Source organism: Hemiscyllium ocellatum, chromosome 24 (assembly GCF_020745735.1).
Source record: "Hemiscyllium ocellatum isolate sHemOce1 chromosome 24, sHemOce1.pat.X.cur, whole genome shotgun sequence".
NCBI classification, from domain to species: Eukaryota; Metazoa; Chordata; class Chondrichthyes; order Orectolobiformes; family Hemiscylliidae; genus Hemiscyllium; species Hemiscyllium ocellatum.
Genome location: NC_083424.1, coordinates 25,297,169 through 25,319,003, shown reverse-complemented (window position 1 = coordinate 25,319,003; position 21,835 = coordinate 25,297,169). Strand labels below are relative to the sequence as shown.

Genomic DNA, 21,835 nt, shown 5'->3' with positions numbered 1-21,835 from the left:
CGTTTGTGAAGTGTGCAGCTGGTCAAGATTTTAACTCAACCGTCTTTTCAATACTATAAATGACTAGCTCTTATACAAGATTCCAAGTTGGGGTTTTGTTTTGGGGGTGTAAGTACAGATGTGTGTAAATATAAACCTTACCTTGCGGCCTTTCTCATTATCAGGCAGATAGCAGTGTCGTGGAAAGCCTCTGGCTGTGAACTTCTTTCCTTGATTGGGATGTTCAATACCCTACACACAATTTTAAACAAAAATTGAGAGAAATGTGACAGATGGATTGACTAATGAATCATAGTTTCACACAAGTACTAAGACAGTTAAACACGTTTAAATACCCACTGGGGAGCTTTATCCTCTAACACTGTGCATTGAAAGTTAGCTCCATGCTGCCCATTGTTTACAAAACAAGGTACAGCAAAATAACTTGGATTGTGTTGCTTCAAATGTGAGCAGTTTGTTTCCAAACCCAAGCCACCTGCAATTATTTCTATACCACGCCTTGCCTACTTAATCTGAACTTTTGATTCTCCCTTCATCCAAAACTATCGGCTTTGTCCACCCTCATCTCTACACTGCTTCCCTCCTTCACCAAGCACATCCTGACCATTTCCCTGACCTCTGAGAATTTCCCCTACCTCCTTCACAGCAGACATCAGACACTAACTGTGGGGAAAAAAGCTTCCTTACAATCCTTCATCCTCCTTTTTAATGTCCCATTTTTATTCATCTCCAAAACTTTAGAATAGATTGCTTCACAATAATCTCTCTCTTTACTGTCAACTCTAAATCTACAACAGCTTAATACCTCTGAAAATTTAGTTCTTTTTATAAATACCACCTCTTTGTTGTGTTTCTCATCTTGCACAATTAAAACTACTAAACAGTAAATATATTTTCATGCAATATTTTTTCTTTTGCATGGAACATATTCCCTGTTGCGATCTGGTTTCTGCATTCCAACTTATTTGAGGGTGGAATGATGGAATTTTCCCTGTCGAACATGCCATATTCCACAGGCTGTTTTCGTTATCTGATTAACTTTGTTTGATATGCACCACATGTCTACTGAACTGCTAAAGACATTAGATTGTACAAATGATTGTTTCTCTTCAAAGAAATACAAGTCATTTCTCCTTTGTGCATAAACAAAGTAATTGATACTCAAAATACGCATGGTATAGAGAGTTTTAAAATATTATATATTAATTTCAATACCAATACATTGTCCCCATAGGCTTTTACTGGTTCTGAATTCTAGCTTTAAAAGACTGAGTGTTCTAATTTTCACCGCCAGATAAGGATTATATTTGCACAGTGCTGTGGTGATAGCGTGCAATCTGTGCAAAAATCACATTTTTTTCACTTTTTCAACAGAAATGAGTAATTTAAATTCTCTCTGAACTATATTTGCAGTAAAAAGATAATAGTTACTCAAGTGATCCTAAAAAGATATGAAATTGTTAGAAGCATTCACTTGTAGTCCTGCTGGGATGTCATAGACAATGCGAATAGTTTTGAATTCTGGGTATCCAGGCAGTGAGTGTGGGATCACATGATACTCCATCTTCCCGGGTGGCTGTGTTCCAGTTTTCTCCCCATAAATGGCCTTGCAAGTCGGGCACTGCAGGCTGCCATCCTAAAGAAGAGAAATTACAATAACTTAATGATCTTCAATATTCTTGCAACTCCAAGGTTTTATGTAAGTTAATACTACGTTGTATTATAAAGGTCTGTAAGATTTTTGAATAAATTTCCTTTATACAATACTATGGCTATTTTCATCTAACACTGTATCATTACATTCTTAACATTCAGTTTTACTACTTTCAGTCTCTTTCCCACGATGTAGGGTGGCACAGTGGCTCAGCAGTTAGCACTGCTGTCTCACAGCACCAGGGACCTGGGTTCGATCCCTGCCTTGGGTGACTGTTTGTGGAGTTTGCACATTCTTCCTGTGTTTGCGTGGGTTTCTTCTGGGTGCTTGTTTCCTTGCACAATCCAAAGATGTGCAGGTCAGGTGAATTAATTAATTAATTACCTATAGTGTTCAAGGATGTGCAAGTTGGGTGCATCAGTCAGGGGTAAATGTAGGGGAATGGGTCTGGGTGGGTTACTCTTTGGGGGGGGGGGGGTCATTGTGGACTTGTTGGGCCTGTTTCCACACTGTAGGGAATCTAATCGATACTTCTCTAGATGAGAGTGGCGGCTTAGTTGTGGATGAAACAACTAGCCTCAATGATCAAGATGGATTGTGTTCAGTAGCCTTCCATCTTTGGAGTTATGATTGCGAAACAACCTTCTGCCCTGAAATCTGCTTTGGTGATTACTTCAAACTCACTATTCAATGACATCCACTATTCCACTGTGCTGTGTGAAGCTCAACTCCGGGTGAAATGTGCCACAGTTTCCAGCTGTCTGATGTGCTAATGGCAATGGGACTTGAATTTACACTCATAGTTTTACTTATGAGAAGCTGCAATAACAGTCTGACCATCATGAAAAGCCTCCGTAGGGAGTGAGCAGTCTTTAGCCACATCACTAGGGTGTCCCTCCCCCAGCTCAACACTATTAACACCACATCTGAAGAATGGATTGTGAGCACCATGTGAACACACTGACTTGCTGTGAACTCAAATGTGACTGTTTCTCAAATCATGACTATCTAACTTGACTTAGACAAAGTGGCAAAATGTGACAAGTATACAGTGATGATTAATGCATTTTGAGGCTGCATTAACAGTCCAATATTTGAACATGTTACAAGTAACCACAATTGAAATAACATCACAGAATATGGTAAAGAATATCTTTGTTATCTTAAAACTACCTGAAATTTATTAACCTTGCCTCAATGTCATCTTCTCAATACTTGTGCTGAAATAGCCTACAGTAATACAGAGCAACCTCAATTATCCAAATGAGACAGGCGGGGAGTATTTTGCTGGGGTAACTGATCTGATCATAAACATAGGAAGCCATACTGAACATGCAAACTGAACTTTCTGTCCACTCAGGAGCATCCTGTGTTTGTGCCAAGTCCTGAGCAGCGACTGTCATCAGATTTCTTTAATCTCCTCAACATTTTGGATCAGGACAAGAGCAAACTAAAGTTAATTAATTCATTCATGCAGGTGTGTGTGTGTGTGTGTGTGTGCGCGCGCGCGCGCACACACACACAGAGGTAGAGGCCAAAGCAAGTCGGTTCCACTAGCAACGATAAAGCAAATGTCTGTTGAGTTGCAACAGGCGAATTTCAGCCACGGCACCACACACCCGGCGAATGTTACCAGCAGAGAGAGAGAGAGAGAGGGAGAGTGACAGACAGACAGACACACACACAGGGCGAGGAGAGCACAAGCAACTGGCGGGGGGAGGAAATCCAACATTAGTTCATGTGGCATTGCAGATCAGGATTGGAAGAACTGGAAATTCAGGCTGAGGCTCAGTTTGTTGTGTGTGTTGTTTGCTGTTGTTGTTAATGTGCGATTACAAAAGAGTAGTTTTGTCCTGGTGGATGTCCTGTGTGAGATTGTGGGTAAGCGTCTCTCTCATAGTGTGTGCTTTTATATAGAGTTCAGAACGATTGATGAGACCTTGTGATCTTATTCGGATAATCTGAAATTCGGATAATTGATGTTCGGATAGCTGAGGTTGTTATACATTGCCATGTTCCAAGCTACACTGAACACATGTTTATTAATTAAAATGAGTACTTTCACAGGGGTGTAAAATACAAGTAGAAATTTACAATTATTGAACAAATATTGTTCTAACACCACATACACTGGCTCAGAAGTTACTTCCTTTTTCAGTAGTTCAGGGTTCGTTACAAACCCTCCAACCCATACATCCCCTCCAGAACATTGAATCCTAGATGTGAGGCAGTTTGAAAACTCTTGACTGGGCTGAAGGGAAGCTCAATGTCACTGATGCTGCATGCAGCTGGGAACCAGCTCTGCAGGGAACGTCCCAAAGAGAGCTGCAACTGGGCTTCCTACAGTCTTGCAATTTGGAGCAGATAGGGGAGCAGAGTAACAGCAGTCTCTCAGTGGATACTGATGACCAACCGTTCATCACAAAGTCCCTGACTTCCTCCACTGAAGAGCCAGTAACTTCAGCACCTTGGTTTCAATACCCTCTTTTTCAGCAACTTAACTCAGCAGCAGTATCTCATTATGGCTCATTTCAGTGTTCCCAATTGTTGTCTGCTCTTCACACTCACCATTTTGAGTGGTGGCCCTCCCCAGGTTATTAAAAAGCTGTTCAATCATCAGATAACTGGAAGTGAAGCTAGTATTTTCCCAGATGACCACTCCTGCACCTGGTGGTATTTGCCACCTTGACCAGTATATGGAAAGAATTGTTGGGAATTTGCTGCTACCAATTATTCTTTGTCATGGACCTGCCTGGTTAGTGATAGAGTATCTACAGAAAAGACACTGTTTATAGATAACAAGATGATTCATTGCATGAAAGCAATAATTACAATTACGTTCAGTCAGGCACAATTAGCAGGACTTTGGGGATCTTGTACAGATTCACTCACTCCCTCTGAAGCAACAATCTGCACTCAGTGTGAGAGTCATCAATAGAATGGGTGGAGCCTATGTAAATGTGACCATTAACCCCTTTGGAACAATTACTTCATGTAACAATGAACAAGTTGCTGGTTCTACCCCACCCAGCGTGACTATAAAAATAGCAACACACTGTGGAAACATTAGAAAGAGATACACTGTCCAAGAGTCTTATTTTCAAAATCACTCATGCCTGATGTCTCCCACATCCAACCCCTTGATGGCCAAATGAGAATATGGCCCTTTGTCTCTACCCTTCACTCTGAAAATAGACAGCACATTGACTGGTTATTTAGTGATGGGCAGTAGGACAGGTTCGGAAGATGTTCAGTTGTCATGTATATTCATAGATTTTAGGATGTTAAGTAAATTACAGGATATGTGGAAAATGCACAAATGTTGTAGTGAAAACAAGAGATCAGCTGGTGGGGGGAGGAGGAAGCATATTCAAAAGGGCAGATGGTTTCCCAATTCCAGTTCCTGTTTCTTATTTTCTCTGCTGCACCACTCAGAACTTCAGTTCCCAAATCTGGTCCCTGTCAACACAAGATGGACTAGTTGTGCAAATTTCACATTTTTTTAACTTGTTGGTTGATCTTCCATTAAAAACTGGGTGAAACAGGCCTGGTTCATATAAACTTGTTAAAAAATGTATTCACTCGCTGGACATAGGCATTGCTAGTTGTGCCAGCATTTACTGTCTGTCTCTTGTTATCATCGAGAAGGTGGTGGTGAGCTGTCTTCCTGAACTGCTGTAGTCCTTGTGCTAAACTTTTAACAATGAAAGTCAGCAAAGGGAGAAGTTGCCATTTGTCAGTCTGCGGAGAATTCCTGTGCAGGTCTTAGATATGTAAAGTTATAAATCACTGCCCCACTCCATTCAAAAAAGTTCTTTTTCTTTTTAATGTAACTTGGCCAAAGGTTTGAAAATAAAAACCATCGCCCGTAATTGATATAAAAATGCTCCTTCATCCACAATCTGGCCAATTAACAAATGTGATGTTGATACTGCTGTGCTGTCAGCTCCTGGTGGGTGAGACTCCACAGACTCAAAACAAACTCTTTACCTGGTTCTATTTTAATATGTTCTCTCAAATTAAGTTTACCTGGTGGGGGGGGGGGGGGGGGGGTAAAATCAGAAAAGGCTGAAAACTTTTAACAGGTTTTGCAGCATCTGGAGAGGGACAAGAAAGCTAATTCTTCAAGTTGACAACTGTATATCTTAGCAAAACTTAGCAAGACTTAAACACTTAATGTAAAGTCCTATGGAATGTTGCTGAACTGAGACCTTGGAATGCAGGTTCATAGCTCCTTGAAAGTGGAGTTGCAGGTAGATAGGATAGTGAAGAAGGCGTTTGGTATGCTTTTATTTATTGGTCAGAGTATTGAGTATAGGAGTTGGGAGGTCATGTTGCAGCTGTACAGGACATTGGTTAGGCCACTGTTAGAATGTTACGTGCAATTCTGATCTCCTTCCTATCAGAAAGATATTGTGAAAATTGAAAGGGTTCAGAAAAGATTTGCAAGGATGTTGCCAGGGTTGGAGGATTTGAGCTATAGGGAGAGGCTGAACAGGCTGGGGCTGTTTTCCCTGCAGCGTTGGAAGCTGAGGGGTGACCTGATTGAGGTTTATAAAATCAGAGGGGCATGGATAGGATAAATAGACAAAGTCTCTTCCCAGAGGTGGGGGAGTCCAGAACTAGAGGGCATAGGTTTAGGATGAGAGGGGAAAGATATAAAAGAGACCTAAGGGGCAACCTTTTCACGCAGAGGGTGGTACATGTATAGAATGAGCTGCCAGAGTAAACGGAGGAGGCTGGTACAATTGCAACATTTTAAGAGGCATTTGGATGGGTATGTAAATAGGAAGAGTTTGGAGGGATATGGGCAGGGTGCTAGCAGGTGGGACGAGATTGGGTTGGGATATCTGGTCAGCATGGACAGGTTGGACTGAAGGGTCTGTTTCCATGCTGAACATTTCTATGACTCGATGTCAATCATACTAAGCAGAGATGGCTGGGCAGGTGATGTGCTGTAGCTATATGATGTGGGAGCTGGCTGATCCCATTGTGAACGGCAATGACCACATCTGCAGCAAGTGTTGGTTGCTGGAAGAACTCCGGATCAGAGTTGATGATCTGGAATCTGAGCTTCAAACACTGCGGCACATCCGGGAGGGGGAGAGTTACCTGGACGCTTTGTTTCAGGAGGCAGTCACACCTGGGAGATTAAGTAATTCACATTCAGCTAGTGATCAGGCACAACAGAGTTTGACTGTAAGTGAGGCAGGTAGGGGGAACCTGAGTTCAGGAGTGGAGGAGCCTCAGCCCTTGACCTTGTCCAACAGGTACGAGATTCTTGCTCCCTGTTCGGATGAGGAAAAGGGCTCTGGACAGGATGCGCCAACTGCCCAAGGCACCATGGTGCAGAAGGCCATTCAAGAGGGGGGAGCTAATAGACAAGTAGTGGTTATAGGGGATTCTATAATTAGGGGGGCAGATGGTATCCTTTGCAAGCCGGATCGGGAGTCTCGCATGGTGTGCTGCCTGCCCGGTGCCAGGGTGCGGGACATCTCCGACCGGCTTGAAAGGATATTGGAGCGGGAGGGGGAGGATCCAGTTGTTGTGGTCCATGTTGGTACTAACAACATAGGCAAGACTATGGTGGAGGACCTGTTTGGGGAGTACAAAGCACAGGAAATTGAAGCACAGGTCCTCAAGGGTCATAATCTCCGGATTACTGCCCGAGCCACATGCCAATTGGCATAGGGACAAGAAAATTAGGCAAGTAAACACGTGGGAAAGAGGGATTCCACTTCATGGGGCATTGGCATCAGTTTTGGAACAGGGGGGATCTGTACCGTTGGGACGGTCTCCACCTGAACCGATCAGGTACCAATGTTCTAGCGAAGAGGATAAACAGGGTGGTCAGTAGGACTTTAAACTTCTGAGTTGGGGGGAAGGGAAAGTGAAAGCGACAGGGAGTATGGCGTTAAATGGAAAGATTAGATTAGTTACAATGTGGAAATAGGTCCTTCGGCCCAACAAGTCCACATCGACCCACCGAAGCGCAACCCACCCATACCCCTACATTTACCCCTTACCTAACACTACGGGCAATTTAGCATGGCCAATTCACCTGACCTGCACATCTTTGGACTGTGGGAGGAAACCGGAGCACCCGGAGGAAACCCACGCAGACACGGGGAGAACGTGCAAATTCCACACAGTCGCCTGAGTCGGGAACTGAACCCGGGTCTCAGGCGCTGTGAGGCAGCAGTGTTAACCACTGTGCCACCGTGCCGCCCACATAACTACGGATGAATGAACTACAGATAAGCAGCAGGATAGCATGTGTCCAGGCGGATTTAAAATTGAGGCAGACTGAGAATGCAGAAAAAAGCAAGGATAACTTAGGACATCATATGACTTCCAACATCTCTAATGATAAGGAAGTTAGCATTAAGGCACTTTACCTGAATGCTCGTAGCATTCATAACAAAGCCGATGAACTAATGGCACAGATAATAGTGAATGATTATGATGTGGTAGGCATCACAGAGACTTGGTTACAGGGGGATCAGGACTGGCAGTTAAACCTCCATGGTTTTTCAACTTATCGAAAAGACAGAGAGGTGGGCAGAGGGGGTGGGGTTGCCTTGTTAGTTAAGAACAAAATTAAATCAATGGTATTGAATGACATAGCATCGGATGATGTGGACTCTGTGTGGATGGAATTGAGGAACCACAAGGGCAAAAAAACCATAATTGGAGTTGTGTATAGACCTCCTAACAGTAGTCAGGACCAGGGACGCAACATGTACCGGGAAATAGAGAAGGCATGTCAGAAAGGCAAAGTCACATTGATCATGGAAGACTTCAATATGCAGGTGGACTGGGTAAATAATGTTGCTAGTGGATCCAAAGAAAGGGAATTCATGGAATGCTTACAGGATGGCTTTTTGGAACAGCTTGTCATGGAGCCCACAAGGGAGCAGGCTATTCTGGACCTAGTGCTTTGCAATGAACCAGACTCTATAAAAGATCTTAAAGTAAGGGAACCCTTAGGAAGTAGCGATCATAATATGGTAGAGTTCAGTCTGGAGTTTGAAAGAGAGAAGGCAAAATCGGATGTAATGGTGTTACAGTTAAATAAAGGTAATTATGAGGGCATGAGAGAGGAACTGACAAAAATAGACTGGAAGCAGAGGCTAACCGGGAAGATAGTAGAGCAAAAATGGCAGGAGTTTGTTGGTATAATTGAGGACACTGCACAGAGGTTCATCCCCAAGAAAAGAAAGATTATCCGGGGTGGGATTAGACAACCATGGCTGTCAAAGGAAGTCAGGAAATGTATTAAAGAAAAAGAGAGATCCTATAAAGTGGCCAAGAACAGTGGGAAATCAGAAGATTGGGAAGGCTACAAAAACAAACAGAGGATAACAAAGAGTGTAATAAGAAATGAGAAGATCAAATATGAAGGTAGGCTAGCCAGTAATATTAGAAATGATAGTAAAAGTTTATTTCAGTACATAAGAAACAAACAACAGGCAAAAGTAGACATTGGGCCACTTCAAACTGATGCAGGAAGCCTAGTGATGGGAGAGAAGGAAATAGCAGGAGAACTTAACAAGTACTTTGCGTCAGTTTTCACAGTGGAAGACATGAGTAATATCCCAAAAATTAAAGTGAGTCACGGGGCTGAGTTGAGTATGGTTGCCGTTACGAAAGAGATAGTGCTAGAAAAGTTAAAAAGTCTTAAAATTGATAAATCTCCTGGCCCCGATGGGATACATACTAGAGTTTTGAGAGAGGTGGCTGAGGAAATAGCAGAGGCATTGGTTGAGATCTTTCAAGAGTCATTGGAGTCAGGAAAGGTCCCGGATGATTGGAAGATGGCTGTTGTAACCCCCTTGTTCAAGAAAGGATCAAGACAAAAGATGGAAAATTATAGGCCAATCAGCTTAACCTCGGTTGTTGGTAAAATTCTAGAATCCATCATTAAGGATGAGGTTTCTAAATTCTTGGAAGAGCAGAGTCTGATTAGAACAAGTCAACATGGTTTTAGTAAGGGGAGGTCATGCCTGACAAACCTGTTGGAATTTTTTGAAGAGGTAACAAGTAGGTTAGACCAGGGAAACCCAGTGGATGTGGTCTATCTAGACTTTCAAAAGGCCTTTGATAAGGTGCCACACGGGAGGCTGCTGAGCAAGGTGAGGGCCCATGGTGTTCGAGGTGAGCTGCTGGGATGGATTGAGGATTGGCTGTTTAACAGAAGGCAGAGAGTTGGGATAAAAGGTTCTTTTTCAGAATGGCAGCCGGTGACGAGCAGTGTCCCGCAGGGTTCAGTGTTGGGGCCACAGCTATTCGCATTATATATTAATGATTTGGATGAGGGGACTGGGGGCATTCTAGCAAAGTTTGCCGATGATACGAAGTTAGGTGGACAGGCAGGTAGTACTGAGGAAGTGGGGAGGCTACAGAAGGATCTAGACAGGTTGGGAGAGTGGTCCAGGAAATGGCTGGTGGAATTTAACGTGAGCAAGTGCGAGGTCTTGCACTTTGGCAAAAAGAATAAAACCATAGACTACTTTCTAAATGGTGAGAAAATTAGTAAAGCCAAAGTACAAAGGGATCTGGGAGTGCTAGTCAAGGATTCTCTAAAGGTAAACATGCAGGTTGAGTCCGTGATTAAGAAAGCGAATGCAATGTTGTCTCTTATCTCAATAGGGTTGGAATATAAAAACAGAGATGTGCTATTGAGACTTTATAAAGCTCTGGTTAGGCCCCATTTGGAGTACTGTGTCCAGTTTTGGTCCCCACACCTCAGGGAGGATATACTGGCACTGGAACGTGTCCAGCGGAGATTCACACAGATGATCCCTGGAATGGCAGGTCTAACATATGAGGAACGGCTGAGGATCCTGGGATTGTATTCGTTGGAGTTTAGAAGATTGAGGGGAGACTTAATAGAGACGTACAAGATAATACATGGCTTGGAAAGGGTGGACGCTAGGAATTTGTTTCCATTAGGCGAGGAGACTAGGACCCGTGGACACAGCCTTAGAATTAGAGGGGGTCAATTCAGAACAGAAATGCGGAGACATTTCTTCAGCCAGAGTGTGGTGGGCCTATGGAATTCATTGCCACAGAGTGCAGTGGAGGCCAGGACACTAAATGTCTTCAAGGCCGAGATTGATAGATTCTTGTTGTCTCGAGGAATTAAGGGCTATGTGGAGAACGCTGGTAAGTGGAGTTGAAATGCCCATCAGCCATGATTGAATGGCGGAGTGGACTCAATGGGCCGAATGGCCTTACTTCCACTCCTATGTCTTATGGTCTTATGATCTTATACCATTAATTTGGATAAAAGGTCTAGCTCATTCAGTTGCCTGAGGTGGGAATTGAACCCAGGTTCCTGGCGCTGTGAGGCAGCAGTGCTAGCCACTGAGCCACCAATACTATCTGATCTGCTGAGTGTTTTCCAGCATTTCAAATCATAGAATCCCTACAGTGTAGAAAGAGGCCATCCAGCCCATCAAGTCTATACCAACCCTCCGAACAGCATCCCACCTAGACTCAGCCCCCTCGCCCTACCCATAACCCCCCATTTTACCATGGCTAACTCACCTCATGTGCACACCCCTGGACACTATGGAGCCATTCAGCATGGGCAATTTACCTAACCTGTACATTTTTGGATAATGAGAAGGAACTGGAGCACCTGGAGGAAACCCACGTTGACATGGGAGAATGTGCAAACTCCCCAAGGACAATCACTCGATGCTGAATCGAATTCGGGTCCCTAACATTGTGAGGCAGCAATGCTAACTGCTGAGCCCCAGTGTCCAGTATCCAGTATCCAGTGTTTTGCATTCCTTTTTCATTTGATCTGTTGATGATGAACTTGGTTGCATGTAAATGATTTGGGGCACCATATACCTGAGCACAAGTCCTGCATTCAAACCTGCTACCAAAATCTCTCTACCACTAACTCAGCGAGCACATACTCATTGTTTCGCTGAGACTCTGGTTAGCACACACAGGGGTTGAGGCCTGCTCACTGCATCACAACAGCAGAAAGGCATCTGCAAACTGCTACAGCTTTACAATTAGCCTTTTCCAATAATGGAAAGCTACATTCAGCTTTCAAGAAAATAATGCTTCTTCTGTGTTTGTTTTGGAGGAGTATTCCAAATCCTTGTAATGATGGAACACAAATGGATATAGCTTAAGAAACATATTAATATACTAGTACAGAAACAAGAATAAATTAGTTAAGCTAAAATTTCATGACTAAAAGCTGAGTACTTAAATACAATATCCTAGTCAGCCAACATTATTAGCCCAATGGTGTGATAAAGAGGAATTGCTAAAGCCAATACTACAGTCTTATCTTCATGTTATTTTTGAATGTGCGAGTCTATTTCCCATTAGTTTAGAACCTTGAACGAGACAACATCTCCTATGATCTTCAATGGGACCAACATTGGCAAGTCAGTGTCTCACCAGCATCACTGGAGGGTCATCACTGTCGAGCCACTGAACTGAAGCAGTCACACCTTAAGCAGCTGGGTAGTGGCTGGATACTCTGTGACACGTGGCTGATCTCAGATTCTTCTACCAGATACATGGCTCAAGTCATGGCTGTGATAGACTATTTACCACTTTCCTGGATGAACACAGTCACAACTCCCTGCTCTGTCAACAGGCTGCATTCTGCAGTGTACAGAATGAACTGCAATAAATTACTTCAAGCGTATTTCTACAAACCCAACCACCAAAACAGCAATGTCTTGTGTACTTCTCCAAACCACACATCACCCTGACTTGAATCTCTCCCAATGTTGCTTCCCGATTGCTGAATCATTATCCTAGAATTTCCCACTTGGCATCACTGTGGCACATTCTCACCAAAAGACCTGGGGAAGTTTAAGGAAAAGTTTTGTCATTGTCTTTTCAGCCAACTAGGCATCAGCAACAAATGCCAGCATCATTTACACCCTGAGAACAAATTCAAAAAGCATGATATCCCATTATCTGGCTTCAGTTCCCTGAACCCTTCATGTTTGCAATTGTTGCATAAGACTTCGCAAGTGTCTGCAAACATTTTTAATTAACATTATTTAACAAGATCTGACCTCAGAAGATTAGAGAAGGAGTCAAATGAACCCATGTCACACTTAGCCACCAGCTCAGAGCTAGCTCAGGAACAGCAAGCCTTGGAACTCACAAGAGATTACTCATGAATTAACCAATAGTGTGTGACATGAGTGAACCAATACAGGAAGGATAATAATATAGGAACTAAAATTTCTGAAAAAAAAACTACTTCCATATTTTGTAGTGAGAGTTGTGGTGGTTATATCACATATAGTGACTGTTCAAGGTAAAGGGCCGATTGCATGGTCACTGTGCGGGGGTTTCCTGGTCATTGGAGGTGTGAATGGTTGTGGGCTGGGGGGAGTAGGTACCATCAATGAGATTCTTAATCTTCACAAAAAGAAGGAGCTAAATATCATAGCAACTCATTACATTTCTTCAAAAAAAAAATTGCAGGTCAGCAATGCAACCACACACTGTGGCCATGTTTCTGTTTTGTTTAAATTCTGGTCTTGTAATTTATCATACCCTCTGATTAACTTATTCCAGTTGATCATTTCCATCCATTTGTTCTTCTCGATATCATTCAATGAATTTGTGCTAACTTGTTTTTACTTGGTGGCTCAGTAATATCTCCCACATCACATGCTACTGCTTGACTCTTAGCCAATTAAGCCATTGGGTACCCATGATTGTAACTGAACAGTTTGAATGTGTTTACTGGCTTTTCTACTTGACTACTTATTTCACATTTTTTCATCTATTAATTAATTGAAATTGATAATAGTTTAAAGAATATTTTAACTGTGACATGTGATCAAACTGCCAGCTTAAACTTTATAAAAATTCCTTGAATTCACATATTTTCATTGGTAATGTTTGGTACATTAAAGCAAATTAAATTTTATTTTCATCTTCAAAAGTTAGAATGCGTTTTTATATCAGTGCTTCTCGACAGACCACACCATCCTGACCCGGAACTGGATCACCGTTCTTCCACTGAGTCAAAATTGTGAAATTCACTTCCTCACAACACTGTGAGTAATCCTGATTACATTCTGCAACAGCTCAAGAAAAAAAGCTTATCACCTCCTTCTCCAGAGCAATGAGGGCTGGGCAATAAATGTTGCCTGTCCAGCATCTACACATCCCATGATCAACTTTTTAAAAAAATTCTCGATTGAAACAAAAATAAAACAAGTCTTTTAGATATTACATCTTCAGGAAGAAAAAGAATTCAAAATTGCAATCACTATTACCAGATCTTCACAGTTATGATTTTGAGTTACTGATGGACCTCACCTTATTGCCATTGTTGTACATGGCCACAAGACACAGGAGATGATACATGTGACTGCATTTACTGAGCTTTCCAACCAATTCCGGTTTCACTCCTTTCAGACTCATGACACCTTCGTAGCCCGATGAGCTGACCAGCCTTTCCATACAGATGGTGCAATCCTAGAAATAGGAAAACAACACAATTATAGGCAAGAAGGGTTCCAATTTGGACAATCCAATCTCCAAACTTCATTTACGAAGGATATTATCTATTGTAAGCAGAGGCTTCCAAGAACCTAGTTCCCTAGTGACTCAGAACGCACTGCGAGGTCAGCTCTGACTGCAGCATGTCAAATGACTGAGGTCTTGATTTTAACTGTGTTGCCTACAGAAATAGTTAAAGACACTGGCCATAATAGACAATGTTTAAAGCTGAAATTATTTCAATTCAAGTTGTGACAATAAATTTCACCTGACATCAGCTACCAGGTTTCTAAAAAAGCAAATCTTGTTTATTATTCCACACTTTAGTCAAATCTTAAGTGGAATTATTGGATTATGGAACAGTGCAGATGACTATTGAATGATATCTCCTTAAATTTCTGCATGTGAAACATCCATCCTATAGGACACAGAATCCCAAAGATGCAGAGCATTGAAGGTACCCAATTAACTTCCACATGGGGAATGCAACGTTAATGTCACTGGTCTAGCAATCCAGCATCAAGCAAATTTCTGGGAGCATTGGTTTGAATCCCACCATAGCAGATGTTTAAAATGGCAAACATTTCATTTATTGTCCTGAAGGTAAAGACACAATACTGAGATATATTCTGTAGAAGCTTGCCAGCTCTGATGTCCCATTTAAACAGATATTCTTTACTAGGTATCAAAGCTAAACACTGTTCAGTTTTCACTTAATGCCCATGCAAAGAAACATTTAAACAAATTTAATGGATAAATATTCTGAACTAGTTCATGAAGAATGAAAAGGTAAGAATACAAAAGGATTGCTGCCAGACCAGATGGAAGAGTAGGGAGAGGTGATGGGAAATTTTATTAATGGACGGATATTGAGAAAGTTTCAAAGATATGGAGAGTTTAACTGCAAAGTGGTTCAGGGCGGGAATTCTGGAGGTGCGATTGTAGCGACAGAAAGATCGATGGACAGTGGTGCAAAAGCCAGAACTATCAAAATAGGAGAAAGTAGTGTCAGGGCCAGAGGTACAAGACTAGAAAAGGTTTCAGAGATAGGGTGGGACAAGGTTTTGAAGGGTTTCGGAAACAAGGACAAAGATTTTAAATTCAATGTCATGGGAGACAAGGTCTGGGAGGAAGCAGACAACGGATAAACAGGAATTACTGTTGGAGAGATTGCAGTTGGCTGTATCAGTGGTATCCAGACCAACAAACTGAGGCCAACTATAACACTCCTCCTGCTCCTCTGGCTAAAATTGGTGAACTCAACTCAGACTAACCTCAGACCTTGATGATCTGCACAACTCAGTGTCTTATCCATCTGTATTCAGCTGTTACATCATGGAGGGACTCATTAATCGCCATTTAAGGCCCCAACAAATGACAAATAAAATCAAAACACAACCACAAAGCAGTTCTAAAACAAAACTCAGCTCATCAGTTTTCTTCTATGTCAGTAAACAAGCTTCTCAATTGTTAAAACTTCACACATATTTAACTGCTCTAGATAACTGATTTACTTCCACAAAATGTAACACGTTTTGAATAATTTAATAAAGGCATACATTTCTTATGAGAATTCTCTGAAAGGATTGTCAGCATTTGTTCATTTACAAAGCAGCCGCCTCTTGGCCCACTGCTGGTTTTAGGTAACCGAGGAGCGGCCTTGGCCATCAGAACTGTTCGTTAGGCATTTATTTCCACTTCCAGAAAGACTCCCTCAAATAATTCAGATCTACAGCAGTAAGTTGTTATAAACACAAGATACATGTTGCCTGCAACTTGCTGGCAGCAGCTACTGAGAAACAATGTTCGTTGTTGTAAAAGCTTATCTGGTTCACTGATGTGAAAAAGAAATCCGACCCACTTTTGACTTCAACCTCACTGCAATGTGGATGACTCTTTCCCTGCCCACTGAAATGGCCTAGTAGGCAATACAATCATTGACAGGTAAAAAATGCTGGTCTGGTCAAATTTTCACATTGAGGTCAAAGAGATAACTTTGGAGGTATGATCTGAGTTCTTCACTTCATTGTTAATGTAGAGGCATACCGTGTCGATGTAAGGAATGGGGAAAAATGTTGACTGGGATACCTCAGCTGGAAAGGTTAATGAACTGAGGTGTGGTCTATGTGTCATGCCTCACTGAATGTTGGGGACTAAAAATTCAGAAGGAAGTCCTACTGCTATGGACTCCATGAAAACACCAGGCACAACCTTCAGAATAGAAAACCAGAACAAATACACCAGGGATCAGGACTGATCATGTGCAGGAATGGGGAAGAGGGTTTAGAAAGAGATCTACAAACAGCAAACATGGATTTTCTTTTCAATGTGCCTGAATGCTGTCCATGGCATGAGTAAGGTGTGGGTTTGGTGGGGGAGGGGAGGAGAATGTAGTTGCATTTAAGAGATTTCACTGTTCCAACATCACACATTGGATCATTGGCACGACTGAAATTTCTGTTGCATCATGCAGCATTCCCCTCTTGTTTATAGCATACTTTCAACGTTAACATTCTTAAAAAGGCAAGCAATGGTCTGCTTTTTAGTTAAAAAGGAATTTACAAAGAGCTGGCTATGCCTGCTATTGGTTAAAGTGTGTTTAGAATCAAAGGTTATAACAGAATTACTGAGTAATTGGGATGCTGTTGGTAAAGGAGCACCAATTTAAGATAATCACAAGTCCAATTACATGACAAATGAGGAAAATTAATTGTTGTTGAAGCAGAATGACTGAATTCTCTTAAAAATAAATCTGTTGTTTGATAAAGAGTTCAACATACAAGAAACAAGTAGGAGTGTTGCATTAGACTAAATAGTTCACAGAGAGAGAATACCAGCCCAGATTTAATAGGCCAAATCAAATCAGTTTCTGTGCTCTATCATTTTCTGATTTAATGATCTAATCCTTCCTCTTCTGGTAAGAATAAAAGACTAAATGTTAAGCTATTTGAGGTCTAACTTGTTTCTTATTTTTGAGAGGATAAACCCAGTACCTGTTAAACAAATAAATTACCTTAATGAAGCTATTATAAATATTGATTATCCCTTGTTAACAGACAATACACTGATTTTAACTGACCAGCCTTTGCTTTAGAGTTAATTGGAATCTTTCAAAATCTGTCCACCCTGCAGAAATCAATAGCTAATTAAACTTAAGTGCATTAGCAATGCATTACTGTGTGTAGGATTTCATAGGCATGCTAATTTGAAATTGACAAATGTTTCAAATTGTTATGAATTTTGAAAAGGAAATGACAGTCAGTGTTCAGTCGAGATGAGAGTTTTCTTTAAAAAGCATTTCTTCTTGGTGTGTAGGCACCAGCAACACTACATGTGCTGCTGTCCCTTATTGCAATGAAGAAATTCGAAGCCAACCTCAAAGTGTACTGGAGTCTCATAATGGCCAAATTAGTTATTTCAATAACTTAAATTAGTTACTGTAATAACCAAGCATTTTATACTTCATGGTCAAACAGCCAGTCATTGAATTGATCTTGCAAAGTGCTCTGCTGCAATGTGAAGTCAGTCTATCTACATGAGTAGTCCAGTACTATAAGTAGTTAGTGGCTATGGCTATTAAAATAGTTCTTATTTAAAATGTAGAGGGATTATGTTTCCAACTGTTGCAAGAGTTCTATTTTCCTTATGACTCAATATTAACCATGCCCCTTATTATGCTGCATTAATATAAAGATCACATCCAGTATTCATGTGAAATCAATTGAGCAGGCTAATTAAACGTTACAATCAGATTGTTTTCATGAAGTTTGGATTTCACCACATCCCCACCTCGGCCACATCCTGCAGGAGTCACTGTAACCTTTGCCAGTAACTCCAACCACTCCCTCACTGGTGACAGGAAATATATTCATGACAGAATGGGACCCATTTCCCACCTTAGTGATTTACTATAGAAGTGCAGCCATTGAGCCAGTTTCTTTTACAAAGGTGCCAAGGTGGCAGCACTGCCCCTGGGTCTCAGGCTGCGAGGTGCTGGAACAAATTTAAGACCTCCTTCCTCACTGGCAGTGATTCCAGGTTTGAGTGGGTGGAGCAGGGAATAGGTCACATAAGTTGGCGAGGAAACCCGGGGTTTAGGGCAAAGCCCTTTCTCAGAGGGCTCCTAACACATGAGCTTGACTGCTTGCACACACTAACAATGGGCGTGATTTGCTGTTTTGGAATGCTGTCCAGATGTCTGAAAATCAATGGACCTGGTATCAAGTGTAGCACTGGACAATGGTTCCTGAAATGGCACAGCATTGTACTGACTATTCACCTATAAAGCTGCCACCTATAAAGGGCTTAATTGTTATGCTGATGATGTTAATTGTCTGTGACATGCTCCTTAGATGTCTGAGGTCCCACTACAAGATCAATCTTCACCAAACCAGATTCATTTCTTTTCAATCCAGCTTTTCCACTTGAGTGTACAGGTGTCCTTCTTTAATAGAAGAATTTTGTTGTGGTCAGCATCATTTCCATAAGAAGCCGGTGAACTGGTAGAAGAGCTTCTGCCTACTGTTGTTAGCAAAGTGCTAAGTCATGAATAGCTAAAACTGTAAACCTTCCAATAAAATGCCCAACTGTACTGCATCCATGGTTTAAATGATTCAATTGTACTCCTTATTGTTTCTGTGAAATTTCAAATGTTTTAGTTCTGGCTTCTCACTGCACAGCCCAAATTCCTACTTGGTTCTAGGCTGGCCAGTCCTCACAAAGTGTAAAGGTTAGACAGGGATTAAAAGAAACAAAATTATAAATTCAAACAAGTGAGAAATTTGCAAATTAAATGATAATGTGCATGAGGTTTATGACAGCAATATACAGCTTTGAAGTATAGTAATTAGGTCAGTGTGTTCCAGCAGAATAAAGCTAGATCTCTGACGTACTCAAGGTATTAAATGGTTATTTTACCCACATAAATTTGAACAAATTGCGACAGACTGGTGGGCTGCAACAAAGCCCTGATTAATGCACACAACAAACTATTACGATATCAAGAGGCAGAAATTAATTGCAAGCAGGGGTATCAATGAGCAATATTAAATCAACTAACTGTTACATCCAGTGCTGGACATCCAGTTCCATTGATAGCTACAATAGCGTGATTGATGCAATAAGACTCTGAACTGACTACAAAGAGTTCCTGTCCCCAAATGAAACAAGAATTATGTTGAAGCCTGCATCCTCCATAACCCAAGTCCATCTGAACGTTTGCTGCCTTCTGTTCTACAATCTACATGAAGAATGACCTAGTAACCCTTCATCTCATTCCTGATGATTGTTCCTTCAGCCATCTAGACCCCAAGCCATGGGATTCGTTTCCTAAACCTCATCACCCTCTACGTCTGCAATAAAACCTTTCTCAAAACCAACATTTTTCTCTGCTCCAAACATCCTTTATCAGGCCAGAGTTTGTCTGGTATTGCACCTGTGAAGTATATTGGGTATATTTTCATACTACACAAACGTAAGTGGTTGTTGAAAGGAGTTGGAAGCAATTCAATATTTTGGAATGGGGTGTTAATAAACTGTTTGAGATACGAAACAATAAAATCATTTGGAACCCGACTGCATCCTGCAAGGTTCAAACAACATGACAAAAACCCTTCCAGAGGGGGGCTAGGTATTAAAGATTGAATTAGTTTCCATGCTGCCTTGATGAGGTTGTGAAGTCAAACTGTAGTCCCCAGTGGTTTCGAACATGATAATTAATTATACAGTAAAAATGTTGTGATCGTTATCAAGCCATCGCCTCAAAAGAAATTCTTGCCAATATGCTCCCCTAAAATAGTGGACTACACTTCCAAATGACTTAAATTGCTTATAAAACACTTGAGGAAACCCTGAGTTGTGAAAGGTGCAACATAATTGCAAGTCTTTCTCATATGGCATGAAGGTCCAGTAGGATGGCAAGGTTGGGATCATACAGTTTCATCACCAAAAAAAAGTCTTTATTATTAGTTTGTGAGAAAGCACATTTTAAAAATACAGTCTATTCCAGTAATTTACAGAGACAAATTGGAGTAGGATCACAGACAAAGACAATATATAATCAGGGACAGTGACAATTGAGAAGCTATGACACAAAGAAAGTTTCTGAATTGAAAACAAGAGAAAAGCAGGCATACAAAGTCACTTCTTGGCCTAAAAACACACTCTTATTTTCCTTTCTTATGTTAAAAAGTAAAATCTCTCCATCCATCAGCATAAAACAGAAACACTATTTTTTAACGTTGTTTGAAGTAAGGACAGAATAAATTCACAGTGGCAAGTTCAAGTATTGCAGCTGTCAGGAGAATAGTTTGTATTTCTGATGTCCAGGTGGAATAATGGCATGCAGTAGGTGAACTGAATTGTCACAGCCACCTATCACCTTCTGGTCTTTCGCTGTGACTGAGGGATAGTTTGATAGGTAACCCTCACCTCATCTGGCGGATTCTTGACCTTCTGCATATACCTTCGCACCACGTCCTCTGGGGATTTTCCTGTCAGGAAGAAAGAGATCACACATTCTTTACTATCTGACACCAACAAGGGGAAAAGAAATCCTACATTCCTGCAGCTCAGCAGCTTGTATGTAGGTCAGCCTACTTTTATGAGTTGAAATCTGCAAAGGCAGCATCTCACACACAAGAATGATGATAAAAGGTTGGGGATCCTAAACTATTTTGCACAGGAGTGCCACAACCTTGTAAACATTGCAGGAGTGTCTTTGCACACGGGTGACTGGTTTGTGGTTGGTAATGACCACAGAATCCAATAAATATAAGCTCATACTTCTAAGGGTTTGACAGCTCTTTTTCACTGGTATACATCCTCTAGCAGAACCTGTTCACCCAATTGTGAGAATGCATTTTACAAAATAAAGTCTTTTCTTTTGGTCTCGATTCTGTACTTTATTCCAATCCATGGCCAATGAGGAGGTTTCAGTTCTATTGCCCTCCAGTCTTTAGAATGCAGATGGGAATTAATGAAGGAAGACTTTAACCAAAAGGAAAAAAACAGCTTTCAAGGAATAAACAGAAATGCACCATTGAACATTACTTGCAGATTATAGAAGCATCACTTAAGAGACTATTTGTTTCTGAAAATGTGCTGCAAAGAAACGTGGATCTTTTCTCCCCAACTCTTCTTTTTGTGCCCTTATCTCTCCCTTCATGTTCCTGGGCAAGACAACACCATGCTACAGGGAGCATTAGGCTTTAAGTAATTGTTATAATAAAATCAAGGGGGTCCTGTGACACAGAAGTAGTGTCCCTGCCTCCAACTGGGAAGCCTGGGTTCAAGTCCCACTGCTCCAATATTGTATCAAAACAATCCTGGACAGGTTGATTTTGTCTTAGACTTAATGTCCTTGCTTCCAAAGTCCCTGGGCGAAAGAATTCCATAGAGTCTGAGTTCTTTTTATTTTCTCATGGGATGGCCAGTATTTACTGCCCCTCCCTTGCCCTTGAGAAGACGGTGGTGAGTTGCCTTCCTGAACCACTGCAGTCCACAATGCCCTTAGGGAGGGAACTTACAGATTTCAACCCAGCAACAGTGAAGGAACAACAACATATTTCCAAGTCAGGGTGGTGAGTTGAGTGGAGGGGAAGTTACAGCTGGTGGTACTTCCATGTATCTACTGCCCTTCTTCTTCTAGAAAGAAGTGGTGGTGAGTTTGGA

General features: G+C 41.5%; 1 protein-coding gene across 2 annotated transcripts in view; it reads right to left on the bottom strand.

Annotated features, from left to right (window-relative positions):
- Positions 1 to 21,835, bottom strand: part of LOC132827108 (E3 ubiquitin-protein ligase DTX1-like) — a 259,409-nt gene that overhangs the window by 6,794 nt on the left and 230,780 nt on the right. The window contains exons 5-8 of one of the 2 annotated variants that reach the window (XM_060843595.1): positions 20,594 to 20,655; positions 13,982 to 14,140; positions 1,475 to 1,636; positions 142 to 231 (exon numbers count right to left, since the gene is read on the bottom strand). In XM_060843595.1, coding sequence (XP_060699578.1) covers positions 142 to 231; positions 1,475 to 1,636; positions 13,982 to 14,140; positions 20,594 to 20,655 — 473 coding nt within the window. Of the gene's footprint in view, positions 1 to 141; positions 232 to 1,431; positions 1,637 to 13,981; positions 14,141 to 20,593; positions 20,656 to 21,835 lie in introns of those variants that run through there. The other variant, XM_060843596.1, reaches the window with a different exon arrangement.